At 32.4% G+C, this 25,298-nt stretch overlaps 1 protein-coding gene across 16 annotated transcripts in view; it reads left to right on the top strand.

The window, feature by feature from the left end:
• The window catches only part of MEF2C (myocyte enhancer factor 2C), a 211,104-nt gene that overhangs the window by 179,354 nt on the left and 6,452 nt on the right, over window positions 1–25,298 (top strand). For 10 of the 16 annotated variants that reach the window (XM_051993351.1, XM_051993423.1, XM_051993334.1 and 7 more), the window contains 4 exons: window positions 16,589–16,761; window positions 18,259–18,282; window positions 19,182–19,311; window positions 19,885–20,020. In XM_051993351.1, coding sequence (XP_051849311.1) covers window positions 16,589–16,761; window positions 18,259–18,282; window positions 19,182–19,311; window positions 19,885–20,020 — 463 coding nt within the window. The remainder of the gene's footprint in view (window positions 1–16,588; window positions 16,762–18,258; window positions 18,283–19,181; window positions 19,312–19,884; window positions 20,021–25,298) is intronic. The other 6 variants (XM_051993458.1, XM_051993433.1, XM_051993384.1 and 3 more) reach the window with 1 other exon arrangement.

The raw sequence follows: 25,298 nt of genomic DNA, 5'->3' as shown, positions 1-25,298 counted from the left end.
GGAAAGTAGAGTTAATTGGAAAGTCCAAACTCAAATCCTATACAAAGGAAAGCATTGCAGAGTTTAATGTCCATCCTCCAACTCAGAGAAGAAAAGAAGCCAAAGGAGCTGGGCAGGTATTGATGATAAGATTTCAGGTGATAAGCTTATATTAGGTGGGGCATGACATACCCTAGAATTGAAAATAAGCAAAGTTGTATTCTAATTTTGTGACCTTGGACAAGTTAACTTCAATGGGGTTCAATTTGTATAAAATTGGCAGGGAAAGGAGGAAGATAAATGATCTATAAAGTTCCTCTCAGCCTTAAAACTCTGTAGCTACATAAATCTTATTTTTTTGAATGAGTAAGTTTTTTATTAATGTGATATAATGGTTTAAAAAGGCACATACATTTTTTTCATGTTTATATTACAAGGAATTGAATAAATGTGTTATGCAATAGACCTGAGAAGGAAAATGACATTTTATTCAATCATAGAATGTTAGCGCTTTAAGGGATTTTAGTACTCATCAAATCCCAGGGAATTAGCAATTATAATTCAAATTCATTAAATGATGAAGATAGTTGATTTCTTAGCAAAACATTTAAGTTTTCAGAATCTTAATTTTCTCATCTGTAAAATAGGACTAAATAGTTTTACAACTTACTTTACAGGGTAGCTGTGTAGTAGGTACTTTGTTAAAAAAAAATGTATGTGTGTGTGTTTGTGTGTGTAAAGATAGATAGATAGATAGATATAGACATAGATATAAGTGGAAATTAGAGAAGCTAGGTGGCTCAATTCATAGAAGCTGAGCCTCAAGTAAAGAAGAGTCCTCTTCCTGAATTCAAATCTGTCCTCTGACAATTTCTAGCTGGGTTAACCTTGGGCAAGTCTCTTAACTCTGTCTCAGTTTTTTATCTGTAAAATGAGAAGGAAACAGCAAACCAGTTCAGTATCTTTGTCAAGCAAACTTCAAATGAGAACACAAAGAGTCAGACTAAATAGAAATAACTCAACAACAAATGTATTATTATTTTTAGGATTTCATATATTATTATAGGAAACACCAAATGAAGAAACTCTCAAATAATACAAGCTGGCATGTCCTCTGCAACACTTAAAGAGTTGTCTTAGTCACTGAGAAATTAAGTGACTTGCCCATAATCATATTGTCAAGTTGCAAAAAATAATAAAAATACTTCAAAGTATGATTATATTTTTATTATTACTTGATCATAGAACACAGTAAAGCTGAGTACAAAACATAGATTTCTTGATGTTTAGTTTCCTTGAAAAAGTGCCATTGTTTTAGGAAACCTTTGTGTTTTAGGATAAATATAAATATTGCCTGTTTTTATCTCCCTTTTAAATAATGCACAGAAGCACCTATAGAGTTCTCATTAGGCAATCATAAGGGTTGATTACATGTTCATGAGATTAGCCTCCTATACTTTTAACCACATGTAAGGATAATAAATTTACATGTTTATATCCTAAAACAACACAAATTCAGGTTAAAATGGTCAAAAAATGAAAATTAGTATAACAGCCACTTTTAATGAGAAAACTACTTCTGATTGCTAATACACGGGCATAATATGTGTGTATGTTGCTTCTCCAAAGGATATAAGTGAGAAATAAAAAGTGAAAGAAGAAATAACTTAGATGAGTAGTTAAGGTTCATGTTTTGAAATTATTATTTTGTTGGTCTAGATTTTCGTAAGCAATAATTCTGAAGTCATCTACAATTTTATCTTGAGAGCCAACCCAAGACATAAATAAAGTCTAAGAAAACTGCTTGCTTTTTATTATTATTATTATCCTGTGCAATTAAATATGAGTGATATTTTTAACTGAAACCAAAATAATCTCATATTTGTTAGAAGAAAAAAAGTTTTTTTGTAGATCTCACTGGATCCTGGATACCCCAGTGGATATATGGCTATTACCAGTAAAATTATTATATACTTCCCATTTATAATAGTTGATAAGTATCAATGGAACTATTCTCTAAAGACTTCTATTTAGGGGATTGGTGAATAGAAACTGGAAAGACCAGCAACCCAAAAAGCCAGGTTATTCTACTGTGAAGTCCACTTTACTGTCTTACTTTTCTTCTGCCTTTGAAGCTAAAGTAAAAATTGAGCAATATGCTACTTGTTGACTTAGAGATGTAAGAAGTTTTCATTTTTAAGGAAAGAACATGCATTTAAAAGATTAATGAGTATAGCAAATTGTCACTTGCTGGAAAGATATTTTTGGACTTTTTAATATTAGAGAGGTTTATAGTCATTTATCTAATGAATATCCTTTTTTTCACTTTAATCAATGACCTAAATTCTTTCACTTTTTCTTAAGATGCTTGACCAAATAATTTAAAGAATGTGACTCTTAAAATAAGGCCCATTTACTTAATATGAATATATTAGCAGAATTGAGGCCAAATTTGGCCTCAATTTTCTTAATTGGTTGGTGGCTTTTTTTTTATTGTTCCAGAATTCAAACAAACAACATATCTCCACCAACTAGTAGTACACCTCTTTTTCAGTTTTTCTTTATTTCCAAATTTTTCATATTATCATTATATAATTTAACTTAGGGCAATTATTAGAAGAAAGGCATTTTAAAAATTATATTCAGCAGAAGTTTGTGAACTATAGCAAATACTCCTCTTCTGGAAATCAGATTCTCTATACTAGGGACTTTCCTACATAGGCTTTTCAGTTCTTAGCCAGCATTATAACTCTGATGTAATGCAGTTCTTCTTGTTCTTTCCAATTGCTTACTTTCCACTAATAGACTTATAGCCTATTAAGTTTGAATTTCAAACCCAAGAATACCTAAAAGGATAGTATATTTTATATTCAGAAATGCAAGCCAAAAGATCATTAGACACTTCAAATTAAAGGAAATGAAAGCTATGTCTATAGAGTGCCAAAAGCTTAGGAGAGCAGAGGAGAAAGCGTAACAGCAAAAAATTAATCATCTGGATGTTTTGTCTAGAAGATGCTAAACATCCAGATATCTATCCTTGCATAGAAAAAGATATCCAGATGACTGATTTTTTTTTTCATTTTTCATCCAGATGTTTTGGTAGAAGCCTATTAATAGTTAAGGAATTGGATTCACTTGATACTGCCACTAATTAGTTATGTTAATTGAACAAACTCAATTTTCCTCCCTTTTTTTCTCAACCTAATATTACTACTTAAAAAAAAATGGGTATAAATATTTAACACCAACTCCAGCTGAAAAAAGAAAACTAGTGAAATGATATTTGTTGAATTGAATAAAAACCAGTATATTTCTTCATGCAACAATTTAAAAAAATTGGAGTATGATCACTTTTAAAAAGGAAAAAAATTTTGGTCAGCGTACAATTTTGAAAATGTTTAAATAATTTCTTTTAAATTTTCATACGTGTCAAGTATATTTGCAGCTCATAAGTTAACTGTATAATGCCATTAACATTGTACATACAGTATATATACAGTATATTGTGACCGTACTTAACAGAAACTTGACTACTAATAGGCTCTAAGTCCCTGAGAAAAGGAATTAAGGAGGGAAGGGAAGAAGATTGAGAAAAGATATTTTGTAACAAGGTCAAGGGAAGGAGAATGGATGTCTGAACTATTGATATATGCCTTCTTCATCATTTCTTGGAGGGTTTTAGCCTCAGGGTCAGAACATACAATGCACAGTCAGATATGCAAATCTTGACAAGTTTGCCAGTGTTCATCATTTGCCTGGGCGAATGCCAGCACACAGTGGCTGAATTAAAGAGGTACTTACAATAATGATAGCAAATCCTCACATATAGTGAAGATAGGTACATATTCAAATGTTGCCATTGTAAAGGAATTTTTCTTAATCATTTGTATTAATTCAACAACACAGAAAAATCACAGAATTTGAATCATTGTCTAGAAAGATGTCATAGATTTCTTAACAAAATATTTCTCAAGCACTATTTTGAAATGTATTGGAATGAGAAACATTTTACAAAATTATTCTGTTTTCAATATATAGATAATTAAGTAGGGAATGGCATTATTGCTCTTGATATGATTATAAATTCAGAAGCTTTACAAGTCTATTTATGTCCTTATTTCTTCTACTTGCCACTCAAAACAATTTATAACAAATATTGTTTTGATTTCTCTAGAATTCTCATGCATCTGTAACAGTTATATAAATTATAAAAAGACAAGTAATTATTATTTCTAAATTCTGTGCCATGTCCTCTCTCCAATTTACACTGTCTCAATATTTTTATTTATAAAAATGATTTAGAAAATTAGTGGTCATGTCAATAATAAAAAATGTCCCCTGACTTGCTAGTAAGGTGAAAGGCCCAAAATCATATATAAAAAGCTTAAATTTAAAAGGGGGCTTATATTACTCATTGTTAAGTATAGTTTTGCAAGATGGAAATATTCAATTTCATTTTCGTGGGGTAATTAAAATATCTCTTTAGCAAGACATTATCAAAACAATAGTTCTGAGTTATATTTTGTGTACATTTATTTTCTGGTAGCATCACATTGTCAATTTCAGCTTTATGATGCAAGCTACGTATTTATTCAAAGATAGAGAATATATGGACACATTACAAATCAGAAAACATCTGGACTTCATGCTTACTTTTGAATATTGAAGAAAATAGTTTGGGTTTCCTTGATCTTGGAATGCAGCATTATATATCTGCTCCAGGGTAGAAAAAGAAAAGAAAGAAATCAGGGCACACATTTAAATTCTTGATGCCAAAAAAAAAATCCAAAATTTGTTCATAGGAGTATTCACAAATCAAAGTTCTGAACCTCTACCAAGTGGAATATGTGATTTATCTCTTTAACAGGGCTTCTCAGTTACTATTTCATAGGCTTGACTAGCTGGCTCCAATTCCTACGAATTAATATATTCCACTAGTGATAGTTGTGCCTATTGCCTAAAATACTAAACAAAATTGGATACAAACTAGTTTGCACAATTTCACATTTTCTACCCAAAGTTCCCATTTAGGTTAAAAACACAGCAACATAAAAAGAAAAAAAATTGTAATGGTTTTCCTAGGTTTTATGGCAGGTACATGTCAATATTTTGAAAAAGCCATGTACTGCCAGAAAATGAAGCAAAGAAAGGCATGTATATTCTGAATCCAGTATGTTTAGGGAAGAGCGCCTTTTCTGTAAGCTGTTCATTTCATGAAAGACCACTAAACAAAACAAGACTGGGAAATATTCAGAAACAAGCATCCCAGACAGAATTCATGTGACACCAGCATAGCTTCCAGCATGACATGGTCAAGCAGTCCCAGAAATATTTTTTTAGATTGTCTGCTGCCCTCTAACTGGTATGTCTAAGAATAGTCTGTTGGCTTTGGTATATTCTTGTTTTTCACCCCTGAGAATAGACCACAGCAGTCACTAAGGGTTTTCTTTGTAGGCAAACCTTATACATTATCATTTCCATAGGGAAAACAAAGAAAGGGTGGAGACCTTCTTTTATGTTAAGAATCTATAATCAGAAGACTTTAGCTGGTTAAGAATTTTAAGTTATTTTTTTTGCCCCTTTTGCACTGGGAGTCCAATAAGTCTGTTAACATCTAAAAATAAAATGGTTTTTTTTTTTCATTTTTTGACCCTGTTTTGTCTTTTTTCCCAATGCTCTTTCATGAAAAAGAACTAATTTTTTTTTCAAAAAATATTAGTGATTCAGAATAGCTGAAGAAATGGATATATTGCCTGAAGCTTTAAAAGGGTTTTTAGGCAGTCAGGATGGTTGGTATGAATATAAGAACATAAACTTATTTTCATAATATTTTCTCTTGATAAATTCAAAAGAAGATTGTCTTTTCCAAAATTGCAGTATGTTATAAAAGCATGTTTACTTCATACTATGTAATATTTGAGGAACAATGATAAAAAATAATTTTAATCCTAGATATAAGCCTGACCTTGGGCTTTTGCCCATTTCCTGGTAAGTGATATCTACTTTAAAAATTAAAAATCCGCAAAAATGTATTGCAAATTGTAGTACTATTATTTATGATTAACTCTCAAGATGAATAAGTCATTAGATGTAAATGTTTTTAAACTATTCTAATAATTTAAAAAAAAACTAATAGAGCAAAACATTTTGCTGAAGTGAAAACAAACAAATCAATATCATTAAAAATTCAGCTATAAGAAACATAATGCTTTCCTGCATTAAAGCAATTTGTTCCCAAATTTCCCCAAATCAGATGCATTAACAAATTACTACACAGAGAAAATTATGTACACCTATATATTAGAAATTGCTATTGCTCACTAATAGCGGATACTATAAAACTCCTCAATGCTCAGCTATACTGACTGCAGAGTGGTTCTGGTAAAAGCGGATACTTGAAATTGACAATAAATAGGTAATCATCTTTACCCTTTGAGTCTATTACAGAGAATAAAGTTATTGACAAAATTGTTTTGAAATCTAACTTTAGAAACATATTTGAATATTCAACTTAACTTCAAAAATATTAAACTATGTCCAACTTTTCAAAGTCCTGCCATTTGTATGTGTATATATGGGCAACGAGCTGGTACAGTGGAAAGAGTGCCATGTCTGGAGTCAGGAACACCTGAGTTCAAATCTGGCCTTGGATACTTACTACATGTATGACCCTGGGTGAATTACTTAATCCCATTTGCCTTAGTTTCCTTATCTGTAAAATGAGCTGGATAAGAAAATGATACACCACTCCAGTATCTTTGTCAAGAAAATGCCAAATGGGGTCATGAAGAGCTGGACACAATTGAATAATAAATGAAGGGGTACATACTATTCAATAAGGGGCAATAGAGAAACCATCACAAATAATCTAATTTATTATATTAACATCAGAATTTCTATGGCTTCCAGTCAATCAAATGATCAAATCTTCCATCGCAGTTTTCCTTTCTGTCTACTAAGATATCCACATCAAGCCAGGTTTTCTTATTCAGATGAAAACAAAGTAATTTATTTAAATCATGAAGGTACTCAAATATTCAAATAATCTGTCATCTCATCCATGTGGATGTTTCCTCCAATCAGATTATAACCCATAAAACAAAATAAATTAAAGAAAATGCTAAATCTGAGGTCCCTAAATATCCAGATTACCTCAATTTAGTAATATTATTTGGGACCGATTTTCCCATTATTCCCTTTCTGTGTTCTAAGTTCCAACCAGACCTACCTCTTTGTTACTCCTCATATGCAACATTCCATTTCCCATCTCTGTAGCTTTGAATAAATTGTCCTCTATACTTTGCCCTATTTCACTCCACTTGCCAATATCTTTAACTTTCCGGAGGACTCAACCCAAGGGCAATGTGAAGCCATTCTTGATTCCCTTATGTAACCAAGCCTGTTCCTGATCCCAAAATTACTTTGCATTTAGTTTATATGTTTGCATTAACTTAATTGTTTATATTTTGTTCCTTCCTCTCTTTCTTTTTGTAATATATAAAAGAATGAGGGATTATTTTGGTTTTCAATTTGTATTTCTAGAGTCTTAGAAGAGTATCTACTACACAGTAGATGCTTAGTAATCAAGTCATTATTTATTAAGCCTAATAGAACATTTAATGAGTCCAACTAGTTCAACTTTCTAAAAATCACTTTTTTAGTCTGCCTGTATGTCATATTCTATCATTTGCCTATTAGCTAAGTAATGTTTCTAGAATGAGACCAGACTGATAATGGAAAGTAAGCATTCTTCAAATCTAGATTATACTGGTAAAGCTATGGCTTTGAAAATGGGAGGCAGGGGGGGAATCATTACAAATTTAGCCTCTCTGTAATTCTGAAAGCTATTACTATGTGGTCTCACTAATGGAGTCCCAATCATGAATGGCCACTTATTAATACTGCCCAAACCCATTTCCTCTATTAATAAACAGATGAAGCCCATGGTAACTTATAGAATTTTAGATCTGGAAAAAAAACATCACATCTCTGCCCATTTTTTTAGATGAAGGAACTAGAGCTTTAGGAAGATGAATGATTTTATATGTGGGCCCATAGTGGTAGTTCTGTAGATACAAAATCCAAATTTCTCAGCCCAGTGTTCTCTCCATCAAATCATGCAGCTTACTTTCCACTTGTTGGGAACTACTGAAAGTCATTATTAAATATATCTTGAGGTGGATATTGTATAAATTAGCAAACAATTCTGTTAATATGAAATGAAAAGATAATATCTCACTTTTTACTTAATGCTTCTTTTCCATTGGTGAACATCCCCCTCTCTTTGGCTTTAGTTGTAACACTTGCAGTTAGCCAAATAATATACTATGAAATGATGAACAAATGCAACTTGCGAAAAAGAATTTTCAATTAATTCTATATAAACAAATATAGTAGGTGGGTATGCACACGATTTCCAATTTCATATATTAGAAGACTAATACCCACTTTTTTTGTCTCAGTGGTAAACTATGGGGCTTATTTTGCCATTCATCTGTAATCATCACCTGAAATAGAAATTCTGCCCAAGTCTCACTAAGAGTAGAGATAATTAATCTTCAAAATTATCATATCTTGTGGGGTGTTTTTAACCGTATAAAATTCACATTTACCCAAAGTTTGGTTTTAATATAATTTTAAATAGTATCTGATTGCCACTTTAAATTCTGTCCTGGGAAAAAGAAGCTTATGTGAAGCACAGTCACTTATACAGGAAAGTAATTTCCAACTATTTTTTCTCAAGAGTATTTGCAAAACTCAAGTCTATTAATAATAACCTAAAGACTAAGGCCAGATTGTGCTATCATGGGATGATATAGTAAGAAAGAGCATAACCTCTGGAGGACCTGGCTTCACATCTTTTCTCTGATGTTTTCTACCTTTGTGACCTTGAACTTGGTCTTCCTAGGCCTTAGTTTATTAATTCCTAAAATGAAGGGAGTGAGCAATATCATCTCTAGAATTATGAACCTATGTTCCCACAAAACACAGATATGCTAAAAGTTAATCAGAATCCTTCATGCCAAGAAATATTTTTGACACTTAATCAGTGAGAGAAATCTCAAAAAATTTGTTAAGTAAACAAACAAAAAAAAGTCAGATGGAAAAGAAACACATGCCCAAAGAATTCAGTAAGTATTTATTAAGTATGTGTTTTGTTCTGTGCTAGGCACTGGAAGAGATGCAAAAGAAATTTTAGAATTGGCCCCTGTACTCAAGGAATTTACTTCTGAATTAAAGAGATAAAAGCAATTTTCCAAACACAACTGGTTTTTTTTTTTTTTTTGGTTGCTCTGACTAGGAATTCAATAGAAATTCCAAAAAAAAAGGAGAGAGATTCATAGAATCAAGGATCTGGAATAGGAAAAGTATTCTGAGGCCCCCTAGTCCAGTTTTTTCATTTTGCAAATGAGGAGATTAAGGCCTAGGAAGGTTAAGTTATTTGCCCAAAATGTATAAGTAGTAAGCATCAGAGATGAGATTTTATCCAATTTCCTCTCCACTGTACTAAAAATTTAATGAAGGTGAGACTTGAAGAATAAGTAAGATTAGATAGAAAAAAGTCATCCCAAGCAAGAAACCAGGTTGAACAACTAAGTCAACACATCAACAAGCATTTATTAACCAGTTATTTATGTTAGGTACTGTGCTAAAATATGGGAATACAAATACAATCTGAAAAAAAAAAAAAAAAACAGTTCCTACCCTCAGGAAGCTTATATTCTAATTGGGGAAGAGCGGACATCAAAAGGAATTGTGAGGAGAAAAAGGACTTATTTGGAAAATGAAAGAAAAAGTCGGAAGAGTTGAGAATGGAGCCTGGAAAGAATAAATATATGGCTGTCCTGACCAGTCAGGAAAGGTCTAAAGGGATGGCATGTATTTCTATTGTGACAAATCCAGAGGTGGAGTGAACTATCGTGGTAAAGAGATTTCTTCGGCATGGTAGAGAAAGTCTAGACAGTCAAGAGTAGAGCCTGGAAAGAGACAGGTGTGATAGGGGCAGATTCTGGTTGGCCTTGGGAACCAGACAGAAAGGTTCAAATTTCTCTGGTACATGATCAATAGTAGAGAGTAAATGTTCAAACATGGTAGATGAACCACTGCAAATTCTTCAGCATGAGTAAAAGCTTGACTTAGGAGTATTTGTCTGAGGGAAGGAAGGAAGAGAGGGAGGGAGGGAGGGAGGGAAGAAGAAAAAGAGGGTGGAAGGGAGGGGGACGGAAGAAAAGAAGGCAGGGAGGGAGGTGGGGGAGGAAAGGAAGGAGGAGGAAGAAAAGAAAGAGGGAAGAAAGGAAGGAGGAAGGGAAGGAAGGAAGAGAAAGAAGGAAGGATGGAGGGAAGGAAGGAAGGAGAGAAGGAAGGAAGAAGGGAAGGAAGGAAGGAGGGTGGAGGGAGGAAGAAAAGAAGAAAAAGAACCAAAAGGCTGAATAATATTCAAGAAATTAATTTTAAAACATAATAAAGAAAGAAAAAAGAAAATATCTCCTGGATTGATCTTTAAGCTTGGTGATTATTGGTTATGAAGAATTATGCCAAAAATAAAGTAAGAATAAGTAATTTTTGGAAAATTAGAAGAACATTGATAACACTGACAAGAACTCTCCAAATTCCAGTAAGACCCAAGTAACTTCCAATTTTTTGAGGCCCCCATTTCATTTTTAGTAAAAATACATGTAACAAAGTAAGGCATCCAAAAACTGAGAATTTGAAATTTTTATTTACCAAATGATTTTCTAGCCTTTCCCCTCCTAAGGAAATATGCTGATTATAGGGAAAATGCCTAGCTTTCCTGCATTGCCATTGCTGATATTAAGCATTCATTCTTTTTCTAAACTTGAAAGATGGTTGTTTAGCTATTAAATTGGAAGCCTTCTTATAGAGTGAGGCCCAGGGCAAAGGGCCCTATTGGCCTCTGATTGGCCTCAATTATGAACAGAAATATTTTTTGTTGGTTGGTTTTATGTCCTTGTATTTGTAACCAAGGCCTGAGTAACATTCAAGAAGCTAATTAAAAATCATAATAATAATAATAATGCCAAGTATTTCAAGTAAGTCTAAATTTCAGTTTCAGAACTTTAAGTTGGAAAGAATCTCCCTGCTCAATTGAGCTCTGTGAGACAAGGAGCAAATATGCCCCTCATAACCTTAGCCAGGAATATGTTCTTTGAATTTACAGCTTCTTAAAATAGGAAACAACCTTTTTTTTTTTTAAGGGAAAAAAGAAACAAGTATTTGCAAGTTAACTTTGTAGAAAAAAAATATTTTTTCTCCTGAGCTGTACATTTCAAGTTCCATAAATTTGCACAAATTTTATTATGACTATTTTAGAAACTTGAACACCTAAATTTCTTTTTTTTTATTCTGAATAAATTATGTTGCCATTCCCCAAGTTATTTTATTTGGAGGAATAATTTTTAATCAAAAAATTCTAAAATGAACTGGTTCTAAAATTCATCTGTTCTTAATTTTCTTATAATCTATAATCAGGAAATCCATTCATTCATGCTATATAATTTTTGTCCTTTCAAGTGGTTAGTAGAATGTGACATTCTGAATGCAGTCACATCTAAATTGATAATGGTCTAGGCAGAGGGTAATTTTAAAGTATAGGGTAAAGTAAAGGTTTAATCTGTATATTAGAAGGTTTATGAGGATAGCTTTTTTGCTCTTTGCTGTGTATGTATGCGCTCTGTGAGTATGTGTGTGTGTGCCCGCGCACGCCACTCTCACATACACACATGTGGACACCCCTTTGTATATGATGGTTTTCTGGGTTTGGGGTCTTGGAATGTAAATGGCTCCATTTTCTTTGGTAAATTTACCTTAAGGTGGGACAGCTGCTTCAAAGCTGGCCGCAGCTTTCTGAGTAAGGAGGAGGATGCGGTTTTTGAGCTGGCTTAAATGCAGGCTCTCCTTAGCTATAAACCACATGCATGTATTCATCATTGATTTTCAAATGATAGGTTTCTATATCACTGGTTTAGGATCCACAGCCTTGCATTCCTGAATCTATATTATGCCAAAAGAATAACAATTTGGTGGCTGGAAACAGAAATGGTTATTATATGGCTCCAAAATGCTAGCTGGCATAAGATGCCAAAAACAGCAGGAATCAACTAGTAAAAAGCAGATTGTAATAGTTCTTAAAAATAACACTATGCTCTAAAAATACAAATCAAAAAAGTGTCATCATTGCTCCAAATATTTTACATCAGCATGTAAATGTATCAGAATAGGTGACCAGTGTTTTAGAATGGCATGGTTTCTAAATAATGGAAAATAACATATCAGTTTTATATGTTATCCAGACAGAACTAAAATATCAGTTTATTTTTCAATTTTTTTTTAACTGGGCAAAGAAGATGTGAGTTTTGCTGGAATTTCTCAAGAAGTTTACTATATAAAAGGGGTGGGGGTGGGGGCAACAATTGACTGCACAGCCACTGTGAAGCATTTCCATTTTCTCACATTGGGCCAGTACTTGTCATATCGTAGGACAACACATTTCACAAGGCGGTTTTACTTCCTTTTAGCAAAATAGCTCCTGTATGCAAACCAAAGCAGTATCAGCATAGAACAAGCCTAGACTTCCATTTCTTCTGATCTATTCAAGCTTCACTGCACTACTTAACTGACTTTTTTTCCTTTCTTTTGAAATTACCCAGCTAATTTTCCATTTGATTGTTTACTTAAACCAAATCTCACAAGGGGTTTAATAGCTGAGTGACACATGTTCAGTGTATCAGTATGAATTTCAATTGACAAGAATGTACAATGCAAAATTTCTCTTAGATTTCATTTTATATCTTCCTAAGTAAATCCAATTAATGAAAATTAAACTAATAGATGCATAATATTCACTAAGAATTAAATATAAAATTATTCTAGATTTATTAAAGCATAACTTTATGTCCCCACATTTGTAGATGAACACATACTTTGTTTTATATTGATCTCAGGGAGACAGTATTAATAACATACACAGCTATTTTTTCTCAATAGAAAATCATTTGTATTAACTGTAATGAAAATTAAGATAATGGATGTTTTTGTTATTTCTCAACTACATTTAAAGACCTTAAATAATTGTCCTGACATTTTAATATGGGAGGGTTGTTTAGGGGCTGTTTGATACATTTTTCCCCCTAGTATCTAAAAGAGAGGAATGGGGGAACAAGGAAGATGGGAGGAAGAAAAACAAATGCTTGTTAATTGAAAACAAAATTTTATTTTAAAAAATAATTAAATTCAGATTCCTGACACTTAGAACAAAGCCCGACATTTAAAATACCATAGAATTGGAAGTTATGTCAGCAGCCTTCAAGTCCATCCCATAGCCATTCAAGATCTTTTATATTCTGGGCATAAATATAACATATCATAATGGAAAAAGCAAGGTATGGTCTAGATCAAGTCAGTTTGGGCCTCTCTCTGGTTCTACTTTATCACATGTCAAATAAGAAATGAAAAACATGATACCTAAGGTCCCTTTGATCTTTAAATCTAGAATCTTATAATTATGTCTTTCCCACATTATTTCTCCTCCAACAAACAAACCATTGCACATAGACCAATCTGTAATGTAAGTAACTCTGAGAATCACTTGTAACACGTCTTTGCTCATATCTTTCTCCTATCTGAAATAGTATCTTCTTCCTCTTTTCATCTTTCAAGTATAAATTTCAAGTCCCATCTCTTTTATGATTGGGGGGGAGAGGTATTATTTCAGTTCATAGTGACTTTTCCTTCCTATTCATAACCAATAATCACCACATATATATATAAAATATTCATATCTCTTTCTACTCTACTTTTATGTTCTTATTTTTCTTTTAATGCTTTGAACTCCTGGAAAGCAGAAATCATAACTTCCTAACTTTTCATATTTCACACAATTCCATGCATATAGAAATCAGTCATTCAATAAACATTTGCTGCTATTGAGATGATGGTGATAGAAATGCTTTCTTCAGGCTCCCCTAGAAGAGCCTTCTAGTTTTCTTATTGATTTATTATAGTTTTAGCTAATGATAACTGGTTCTAGTTTCAAATCTACAAAAGCAATAAGCCGACATAAATTCTTCAAGAAGTCATGTCTAGCCTCATTTCCTTTCTTGACAGTGTTACTAAACTGATACATTAGGAGAAAGCTACAGACATAGAGTGTGCCAAGATTTCAGAAAAACACTTGACAGATTTCATTTTCTTCAGGATACCTTGCTATATCCTTTTGAACACATAGGGAGATATAGATGAAAATCTAGTACAATTAGGTGAATCCAGAACCATTTAAGTAATCACACCCAGAAAGCAGTGACTAGCTGATCACTGCCAAAATGGAGAGAGGTCCCTGGTGATAGAATACCTTATTCTAGCCTTAACTCTGCCCTCTTCTGTTTTTATCAATAATGTACATGGAGGCATTCATTGGTGGAGTACTTATTGGATTTGCAGGTGCCAAAAAGGTGGAAGGGAAAGATAGTACAATGTAGTTTTAAAACCTTGCAATTAAACTCATGCCATCTTATACTACATTAAAAGAAGCTTATTTTACACAACACATGAGGTGATAGTCTTTCTGTACTCTGTCCCTATTAGTCCATATCTGGAATATAGAACTTGGTTCTGAGTACTACAATTTTAGAATGTTGAAAAACCATATTGTTTTCAGAAGAGAATGACCAGAATAGAGAGGGGACTAAACTCTGTGCAATATAAGTATTTTTTTGTAGAAAGTACATATGTTTATCCTGAATAACATGGAGTTTTTTGGCAGGGAATGGGAAGGGAAAGAGAGAAAGAAAATGTGATACTTATCATTAAGTAAATGAACCATTATTATATGGAAGACAGACTAAACTTCTACTTATACCTCACATAGCAAAATTAGAAAGAATTGATTAAAAGAAAAAAGTCAAGTCAAATCAATAAACATTTACTTATTTATTAAGTATTACTATATTCCAGGAACTCTGCTAAATTCTTTGGATGCAAAGAAATGAAAAAGTAATCTTTACACTCAAGGAGACACATTCTAATAATTCTTAAAATATGAAAATAGATCTACAAAGGATACATACAGGGTAATTTGTTTCTAGAACCAAGGAGAAGCCTCTTGCAAAAGATTAGATTAGAAATAATATGTGAAGGAAGAAAGTCAAGCCAGGAAGTGAACCTGACAAGGGAGAAATTTCTAGGTCTTGGAATTTGAAGTCAGTGAAAATGCCTGGAATCTAGAGATGAAGTTTGTGGGTCAGTATGTGGAAAGGTGTTTTTAAAAAATTAGTTTTTTTTAAAAACTGGATAGGAAATTACTTAGCTATGAAGGACTTTCAAAGCCAAAGGATTTCATATTTGATCCTAGAAGTAATAGGGAGCCAGTAAAGTTAAATTTCAGTTCTGTATTAGGAAATTAGAAGATTTTTAAAAAGGCTATCTAAAAGTATAGTGTTTTGTCTGAGGTGGATAGTGAGCTATACCTAACTGGAGGCTGGATAATCACTTTCAATAATGTTGTAATAAGGATTCCTGCTCACATACTCACTGTACTTGATGGCCTTCTGAGATCTCTCCTAACTCTGAGATTATATAATAGCATGGTTTCTTCTATCCTGCATTAATCACAGTAGAGAATCTGATTTCAGAATTTCCTCTCATCCTGGCTTAGATTACTTCCCAGATGGTTTTCTCTGTAGCCCTACATGTCACTGAATAGAAAGTCAAGGTGCAATTTTTTTTCATGTATTTTGAAAAACAGGATAGCAGAAACCTTCAAATATCCATTTTTCTACCCTGTTCAACTCAGGCTAAACATCTGAGATTTCAGAACTCCCCTACTGCCTTGTGAGGTGGCTGCTCCCTTACTGTGATGAATCAGCATTTTATGGCAGCCTCAGCTCATTGCAGCTACTGGGCAGAAGTGCTGCCCTCTGAAGTTCTATGGGAACCCAGTCAAAAGAACCAGCCCATCAGAGTTATTATTAGAACATACCAAAAAGGGCAAGAAGGATTGAAGAACAACTGTTGGGAGAATTTGCTCCAATAAAAGGGGAACTGAATGACAAAAAGATTTAAGAATCTTCCTGAAGCTTCTTTTCCTCCTTCACATCCTAGAAATTACAGTCTTGCTCTCATACCCTCGCTTCATTTAAGGGAAAAAACAACAACAACAGTGAAATAAAAGGGAGTGAATCAGGAAGGAAAGTCAGATCCCTATGTTGTGCCAGTCGATTAAAGCAGCACAATTGTATGCTTTTCTTAGACCATAAGACTGTCTGACTTTCTTCCTGGCTTTTCTAAATAGTAAAAAAAAAAAAAAAAAAAGTTTTAAGGACACGAGTTCATCTTAGCAATCTGCTTAGAAAAACTATTCCTAGTAAAATTCTGCTTTGAATATATCCAAATATTGTATGAATTCATTTTTTAAAACTATTTTTAATATTGTTCACAGTAAATTCAGTAATACCATTGCCTTTTTACTGTTGTACTTTACACCTTTAAAGCTGTATTAAATTGTTTTTCTCTTCTTTTTGACAGACATTATATCTTAAAATATGTTTGAATATGGATTTCCTTTTTAAAAAAAAAAAACTTTTTTTTTAAACAGGGAATGGGTATGGTAACCCCCGAAACTCACCAGGTTTGCTGGTCTCACCTGGAAACTTGAATAAGAATATGCAAGCAAAATCTCCACCACCGATGAATCTGGGAATGAACAACCGTAAACCAGATCTCCGAGTCCTTATTCCACCAGGCAGCAAGAATGCAATGCCATCAGTGGTAATACTAGACTACATTTTAATGTATTTTCTGTTACCTTCTTAATATATTGTTTCTCATAGTAAATTCTTAAAACATATCTGATCATTTTTAACAATTCCTCAACGTCAAATATAAAAACAAAATTGTATCTCTGTTAGGACACTTGGTGTCTAGATATTGTTTCTGTTATTTAGTTTCCTTTTTCTTTTCCTTTTTAAATAGGGAAAAAAAAAAAAAACAAGACTGTTCAGGAAAGGCCCATTGATAATGCTGGTGTCAGGGCACATGGACAATATCCTCATTGTGGTGTCTCTAGTTTCTATTTAGAAAGAATCATTCATTCTACATCACTATGTTATATAAGATATTCACTCAGTGAGAGAATATAATTTGTAGGAAATTAAGGTGTTAATAATCTTTTTAACTGCATTCATTGGTAGACATTTTCAAGATGTTGAAAATGCAAAACATTCTCTATAATTTCTAAAAAATGATTTTTTTTCCTATTGACTCCTTTCTTAGATTCATTTCAGTAGTGATGGTTAGTGTATCTTATACATCTCTGCTTAAACTCAATTTAAGCTTCACTGCTACTAATAAATACAATGGCCAAAGACAAACTATTTTTAATCCCATTCACTCTAAGAACAAGGGTCATATTTTACAATGATAAAGAGTAATAGCCATTTCTGAGAAGGAACAAAATAATACATAAAGAATCCCTGGGCCTATATACTTATCTGATTTCTTCCTATACATGACAGCCTTCGGTATATTATAATGGGACTCAATTTGACAATAAAAGGCTTCACATCAGTGTTTTGCAAATTAGCTTATCATAAGAGTGAGAACATAGAAACACACCTGATTTTTTAAAGGATTCTGTAGACAGATTTAGTTTATGCTGTAAACACATTTCTTCTGTTGAGGGATATATCAAGGCAAAAATTGTACTGTAAGCTGATTAATATATTACGACACAGTACAGATTAATTTTGAAAATTGTTCTCCCTTCCAAATCACATAAAATGGAGAGACCCTTTTTGAAAAGACTGGAATTAATAAATATGGTCTCCTACAGGGCTACACTCCAGCAGACTGAAGCAGTGACAAGCTTTCTCTATCAATGATTTATTCTAGAGCTCTTAAAGCTGATACACTTTCCTGGGGATTCTATCTATGAATGGCCAGGACTCTGGCAACCAGGTGCCACTCTCCAGCCTCACCCACCAGTGAAGTTTGGTAGTGTCATCTTTTCTCTGGTGGTGAAACAATGAATGCTGAAACAATGACCTGGGCTGAAAGCAGGATAGATTGTCTTCACATTTGAGACAAACATCTCATTAGAGGAAACAAAGAATGCCTTTGTAAGGAGTTATTTTTATAGACTGGGTTTAAAAACTGTTTAAATTGTTGTGCCTATCAGAGGATGCTTTTCATTATGTTGAAAGGAATTTGCCCAATGATATATATTTACTCACACTAATTATTAATACTCCTTTCCTACGCTTTCAGTCTGAGGATGTCGATCTGCTTTTGGTAAGTGGTAGTAGTGCTCCCTTAAATTTAATCATGCAAAGAAACTGATTGTTATTTTTAGATGGACTTGGTGCCTGTGGTGAAATTGAGAAACGTTAGAGATTACCACAAAGGGTCGATATTGCTAAATTTTTAAATATTTATAATTTCCAGTATGCATCAGAGGTGAAAAGAACATTGGGTCATTATATTTTCCAGCTTAACCTCTCTCTATATAGTGCCAAGTTTTAAACAGTTTGTCTGTTTTGTAGCATACAAAAAGGACTTAAAACTCTCTGGTTAGGTATTTTATATCCTTATTATGATGTATTTTTCTAGTAATTAGGTTTCTTGTAGTCATTAGGTTTATGTGGACCTTAAACCTTCTTGAAGTAAAGAACTTACAGATAAATGTTAACTGCTTTGCTTCCTAGTTTGAGAGAAGTTTTTTTAACCTCGGGGTTGGAAAGAATGAAGTGGTCAGAGCACCATCTGCTGGTCAAAGTTTGACATACAGCATTACTATGGTACTGCTTATAGAATTTCACATAAAAACCATTATTGTTGACTTTAATGAAAAAAAATTTTGCATTTGAATAAGGAAAGAAACAATGGAAGTACAGTATACATATTTCATCAGTTTTCCACATGGTCTGTTTTTACCCACAATAAAGCTATCCTGCTTGTTACTAGTTCAGTTGCCTAGGAGATACTGATGTAATGGGTTACTATGGTAACAGTTGGTCTCTTGAAGGATTGTAAATGATAGGGTTGGCAGAGTTCATAGAGGCACATGTTAAATGATTAATTTCATGAAATTTGTACCAAGATATGTTTTTATGTGAAAATTAATACTGAAATATAATATGTTTAATTTATTTGAAATCAATCAATAATGTCCTTTTTATTTACTTCAATAGAATCAAAGGATAAATAACTCCCAGTCTGCTCAGTCATTGGCCACTCCAGTGGTTTCCGTAGCAACTCCTACTTTACCAGGGCAAGGAATGGGAGGGTATCCATCAGCCATTTCAACAACATATGGTACTGGTGAGTATCTTCATAAAGTGTAAATAGTACATTTAACAACAAGAAAGACCAAAAAAAATTATATTAGTCAGTCAAGAACATTTATGGTGATTCCTTATGTGTACACAATATTTCTATGAAGACTAGTTGAACTTAGAGATCTTTTCTTTCTTAAATAGTTGAAAGTCTCAATCACTATATCTGATAAATGAGAAAAGCCAAGAGATCCAAGAGATTACTTCATTGATTTACATGGAAAAAACACTTTATAAACTGTCTCTTAAAAATGTTATTTAAGAAACCTTTCTAGCTGAAGAAATTTAATATAATGCATATAGTCCAGCCTTGTAAAAATGATGCATTCTAGAAATTTATACTTTTAATATTTAGATGGTTTTATCTGGAGTGTTACTCTTCCCCCACATTTAGCATTTTCCTTTTTTTTTTAATTTAAAAATGACTCCCTTGTCTTTTTGAAGTGAAATAATTGCAGTTATGAAAATGTTAGGAAATATAAATATTGATTCTGGTCACTACTTAATCATTTTTAAATTAATTATTTGTCTGTGATTATCTTTTCCCTCCCTAATCTAGAGTACTCACTGAGTAGTGCAGATTTATCATCTCTCTCTGGGTTTAATACAGCCAGTGCTCTTCATCTTGGTTCAGTAACTGGCTGGCAACAGCAACACCTACATAACATGCCACCATCTGCCCTCAGTCAATTGGGGTAAGCAATATTACTTTTGCATTATAGTCTTATAAGAGATAAAGCCGCTTCATAAAATTTATTAGAGTGTTAGGGTCCAGTAACCTAAAGTTTGCCATTATTTTATTGCCTTCATTGAAACTGAAAACATGTTAATCAACACCTTTTTAAAGTATATAGATTAATTGATATCATATATTCCTCAACAAAAAAGATAGTTTTTCATTTATATTAGCAAAATGCATTGGTATATCTTTCAGAGTGGTAAAAAATAAAATAGAAAATATCTGTTTTATGTTTTTCTCCAAGGAAAATATAAAGTTCATTTGAAATAGGGTGGTTGGTAGTTCTAAAAAGTTTCTAATATAATTGAGTCAAACTTATTAAAAATAAATGAAAATAAAATTTTGCATGGTAAAAATCTGATCATAGAATTGTCATATTTCCATCTGTTCAACTGACATGCAGACTTCATATATTTGTAACTGCCTTGTAAAAATATAACCTAATTACCTAAATCTGAATAGAATATTAATTTTTGTTTTCTGAAACCAGAAAATGTATATTCCTGCCCTCTTGTGGTGGTTTGAGGGTATTTCTTTAGTACAGGAGTACCTGTATTGTTATATCATAAATGGAGAGATTAATATCCAAAACAGGCTCCTATTTCTAACTAAACAAAGAACCACCAGGAAATGCTTTATTCTAGAAAATTATTTTAAGCATTTCTAATATCTCCATATTTGCAGTTTTAATATGCAAAAAAGTCCTATTTAAGCAAAAGGAATATAGTGGTTTGCTTTTGATATTGTAGATCCTTAAAATTTTATATTGTTATAATGAGCTTTTTCATAAAGTTATTTCATTTATAAGATAAAAGGTTACCTAAATCTCTTACTACCACAATGGTGAAAAATTCCAAAGAAATTGGAAATATCAAATACCCTGTCAGTATTTAGTTCCAATTGTTTCCACTGATTTCCTGTTTTAAAATAATCAAACATTAACCAAAAAGAATACAAATCAGATCTCAAGCCATCCTTGTTCACTTTTCATTTACTGCATTGTCATTTCCAAATTCACATCTTTAAAAAGATAAATGGCAAAACAAGTAAAGAACTTCCATAACTCAAAGGCTACATGATTTCATTCATACGACTATTCCTTCCAGCAATATAAATCACAACTCTTTTGTGATTTTGACCATGATTTTTGTGAATCACTGTAGTTAGAAAAAAAAAATCATCCATTTTCCTAGAGACAAGCCTCTCTGAATAGAGCTGTACAAGAAGCCTAGTTCATCCCAAACCTTTAGAAGCCTTTGTACTTTAATAAGGTTGGTCATAGTTTCCATTTCAGTTGTATAAATTTTTAGAACCCAAAATAAGTTCCATGACACCTGGAGATTTAGAGTAGTGTTTTAGTAAAGAAGAATTTTGAAGAAAGAAATGATCAATTAAGCAATTTTTTTACATATATGTAGTAGTACCTGTGAAGTACTATTAAGGATAACATCAGGAATCAATATCCTTAAATTTTGTGTACAGTAAAGAGTACAACCCTAAGCCATGAAGGACTTCCCTCAATATTTCCAGACTATTTTTCCCTTTAAAGCTAAAGAATCCTTTTATGCTATTTCAATACACCTTCAGATTTCTTCTGAATCCAGTCAAGATGACTGAATCAATGTGTGTGTGTGTGTGTGTGTGTGTGTGTGTGTGCATGCATGCGTGTATCTGTGTGTATATCTATGTGTGTCTTTCCAGATAAATTTCCAGAAAAAATAAAGATGTTAAATTCAAACAAAAGAACACAACAGTTCTAACTATCCTAATAGGCCACCAATTCCTTTTTCACTTTTCACTGATTGATTTAGAACCAGAAATCAAAAGTGGGAGAATATATCACCTCACAGTATATTTTTTCATGTGTTTTCTAATTTTTTATCATTATCATTAAAGATCCAATATGATTTTACAATCACTGTGTACATATCTTAAAATTCTGATAATATAACAACTCCAACTGTTGTAGTTACTTCTGATAATCTTTAAACATAGAGATATATATGTTAGTATATTTCTAAATACTTGATGACTTTCTCATTTAATCCAGGAATATTAATTTCCCAAATGACTGTTAATTAATCACATTTCCAGTTTCCTAAAGAACAATAAATTACAAAGTAGAAACTAGACCTAAATAAATGTTTTTCTTTTCCTAAATGTGATATTGATAAGTGAATAGCACAACAGTAATCCATTCTAGCCAATATTGTCAGTATAGGTTTTTTTTTTAATTTTCTATCAAAAGATTTTCTTAGAAATTCCCAGTAATAAATCAAAAACCTCATTATTAGGTTCAAGCAAGGCTTTTTTAGGAACATAAATGAAGATATTTTGACATGTCAGGCTATTTTAAAGTTTAAATTCATATTCACTTATGTTTTTGACATTCTTTGTAACTTTTAGAAATTGATACACATTTGTGATCAGATTCTATGCTAGCCAATTAAGGGACTTCAATAAGTGAGCAAAGGTTTCAGTGGACTAAAATAAATAAGGAATACAGATCCAGGCTGAAGGGGAATTGAGTATTGAACATAAAGTCAAAGAAAAAAAATATGACTTGATTTTGTACCAATTTCCTTTCTATTCTTTTTCTCCTCATATATGTCTTGCCCAAGAATTTAAATCATGCAAGTTTTCAATGACTTTTAAATAGTAGACAAATAAATGTTTGTTAAATTGAAGTCCATGGATAATATGGTAAATATAATCCTTCTTTATCTTATATGGCTATGTACACACTCACAGACCTGAGTGCACATACACACACACACACACACACACACACAGACCTGTCACCATTTTTTCTATCTTTTTTTAATAATAAGGTATGTTTTTAAAAATACATTTTCCTAGAAAGCAAAGTAGCTTCAATAAGGGAGTTACTTCAGCTATACTAGTCTAATGTGACATAAATTTTATCAAAAATTATTTTAAATGGCAAAACCTCTCCCTTTCTATATAATATTTCTATAAAACGAATCATTTCAGTCACTCAGATTCATTTCACAAAAATCAATTGAAAGATTCACAACGGTTTTTGCAAATCTTATTAGGCCATTGGGTCAAATCCAGGATGACAGGTCTGACGTTTCAAAGGGAAGTTGTTTAATATGGAAAAAGTACGATATTTTGGAATGTCAGCTAATCCAAAACGGACATCAGCAGTCCAGTATAATTATCAAAGTGTAACTGAATCCATCAATACTCTACCAAAAATAAAGATAACAACATAAGTATCCTTTTAAGTGGAAATATTTTTTAGGCCTTCGTAATTATGCTTTTAAAAAATACCTAGCATCCGATTTTAACCATCCAATATAAAGAATGATTCACTTTGGGTGGTAATCTCCTACACAAGTTCCTGATGTTAGTGGGAGTTTTATGTAGGGCGTAGAGCTGTGGCAGAAGAACCTGGCCCTATGAGATCAGTGGGAGTGAATTGTGTGACTAAGAGTGAGCTTTTTTTAAAAAGTGGTCATTTTCCATAAAAGTTACTTTTCTTCTTTAAATCTCAACAATGCCTATGGGTTTTCCATAGGAAATGCCCCTCTTTGTTTTAGGTGGTTTTCCCATTATCTAAAAAGGCTTTCCTCCTAATTCAGATATTCAGATATCTATTCTTGTGATATGGGTATGCAATGCATAATGTAGAAGACTATTTGTGGGTACAGGCAACTTTGAAAAGGTTAGGTAAAAATAGGTCAGATACTCTAATATATTTTACAGGCGGAGGCAGTAAGAATTTGAATAAAACTATCCAGTCATATTTGATCTCTGATCGAATACGGGGAAAGGTAGGTGTTTTCCCAGTTCTAAATCTGGCATCAGTAGTAAATGATAACTTTCAGTATGGACTTTAATGTGAGCAGCTTGCAGATCATTCTCCCACATGTTCCATTCAATCACAGCACATATTCCTCATAACTATGTATATCCAAAATCATGTTCTAAACAAACACCAAACCACAATTTCTGAATTTGGCATGACTAGTGCTAAAAATTTTTTAATTGACTGTTCTTCATTTTCCAGAATTCTTTAAAATTAAGAAAACTGACCACTTAATTCTTGTGTTATAACAATCATGCTGTTATATTTCATAGCAAAGTTCTAACATAATCTTCTGCTGGCTAAGCTAAAAGTGTCATGTTTGTGGATTTATTCCCTCAAGCTTTTAAAGAGGTTTCACTATCAAAGTATTTGAAATGTGTTTTCAGGGTATCATAAAATATCACCAAAAGTCATATTGAAGTATTTGTATTGTACACTTAAAACATTAATAATTCACAAAGTTCATTCTTTACAACAGTCCTGTGGGGCAGATGGCAAGAGTATTCTCACCCCATTCTAGTGGGAAGAACATAGAAAGTCTATGTGACTGCACAGTCACATGACTAGTAACAGGCAAAATCAATATTTCTTGTTAGGAAGGGATAATTAGTGTTCCACTCTTTCTCAGGGGAAAAAAACTATTACTTGTATCAAAAGAATCTAATTACTTAGTTAAAGGTTAAAGACATTATACAGATAATGTAAGCTCCTCCCCCCCAAAAAAAGATTCTTTTATGACTGAGTAAAAAAATCATTGGGGTTTTTTGAGGTTATGAAGGTTGGTTTGAGAGTCTGATTTGTCCAGATTAGCAACAGTTTTCATTGATCCAGAATAATTTTTAGTTGTCTATTTCCTTTTGCCAATGAAGACATTTTAAATTACAGAGTTGGAAATGGCATTTATTGATATGCCACTTTATTTTTAGTTTCCTTATAAATGTATATTAAATATTTTTATTCATCCTGAAAATATTTGATTAAATTTTAGTCATGTAGTCTAGTAAATATTCTTTCCCAAAATTCAAAAAATGGTTTTCCTTTTAATACAAGGCAATAAGCATTTATTAAGTGTTTACTGTGTGCCAGCATCTGTGCAATGTGCTACATAAAATAATCACCACGTAAAGCTTAAGCCAAGAGCAAATCTCCTACCCTCAAAATGTAAATAGCATTTTATTGTTGTTGTTGTTGTATTTTAACTTCTCCCTGACTTATTATACAATCTATAATTCACATCTGAGAATACAATAAGACTAAGATGGAATTTAACATAATAAACAGTTTTTAAATTGTTCAAAGAATATAAATCTACCTGAAACATCATATGAAGTCATTTTAGTGTCTAGATAGATGTTGACTTATTTGCTTCTATAGAATCATAGAGGTTAAAGAAAGAAAG

This window comes from Antechinus flavipes, chromosome 1 (assembly GCF_016432865.1).
Source record: "Antechinus flavipes isolate AdamAnt ecotype Samford, QLD, Australia chromosome 1, AdamAnt_v2, whole genome shotgun sequence".
NCBI lineage: Eukaryota > Metazoa > Chordata > Mammalia > Dasyuromorphia > Dasyuridae > Antechinus > Antechinus flavipes.
Note: the sequence above shows the minus strand (reverse complement) of the source record. Positions and strands in the feature narration are given on the sequence as shown.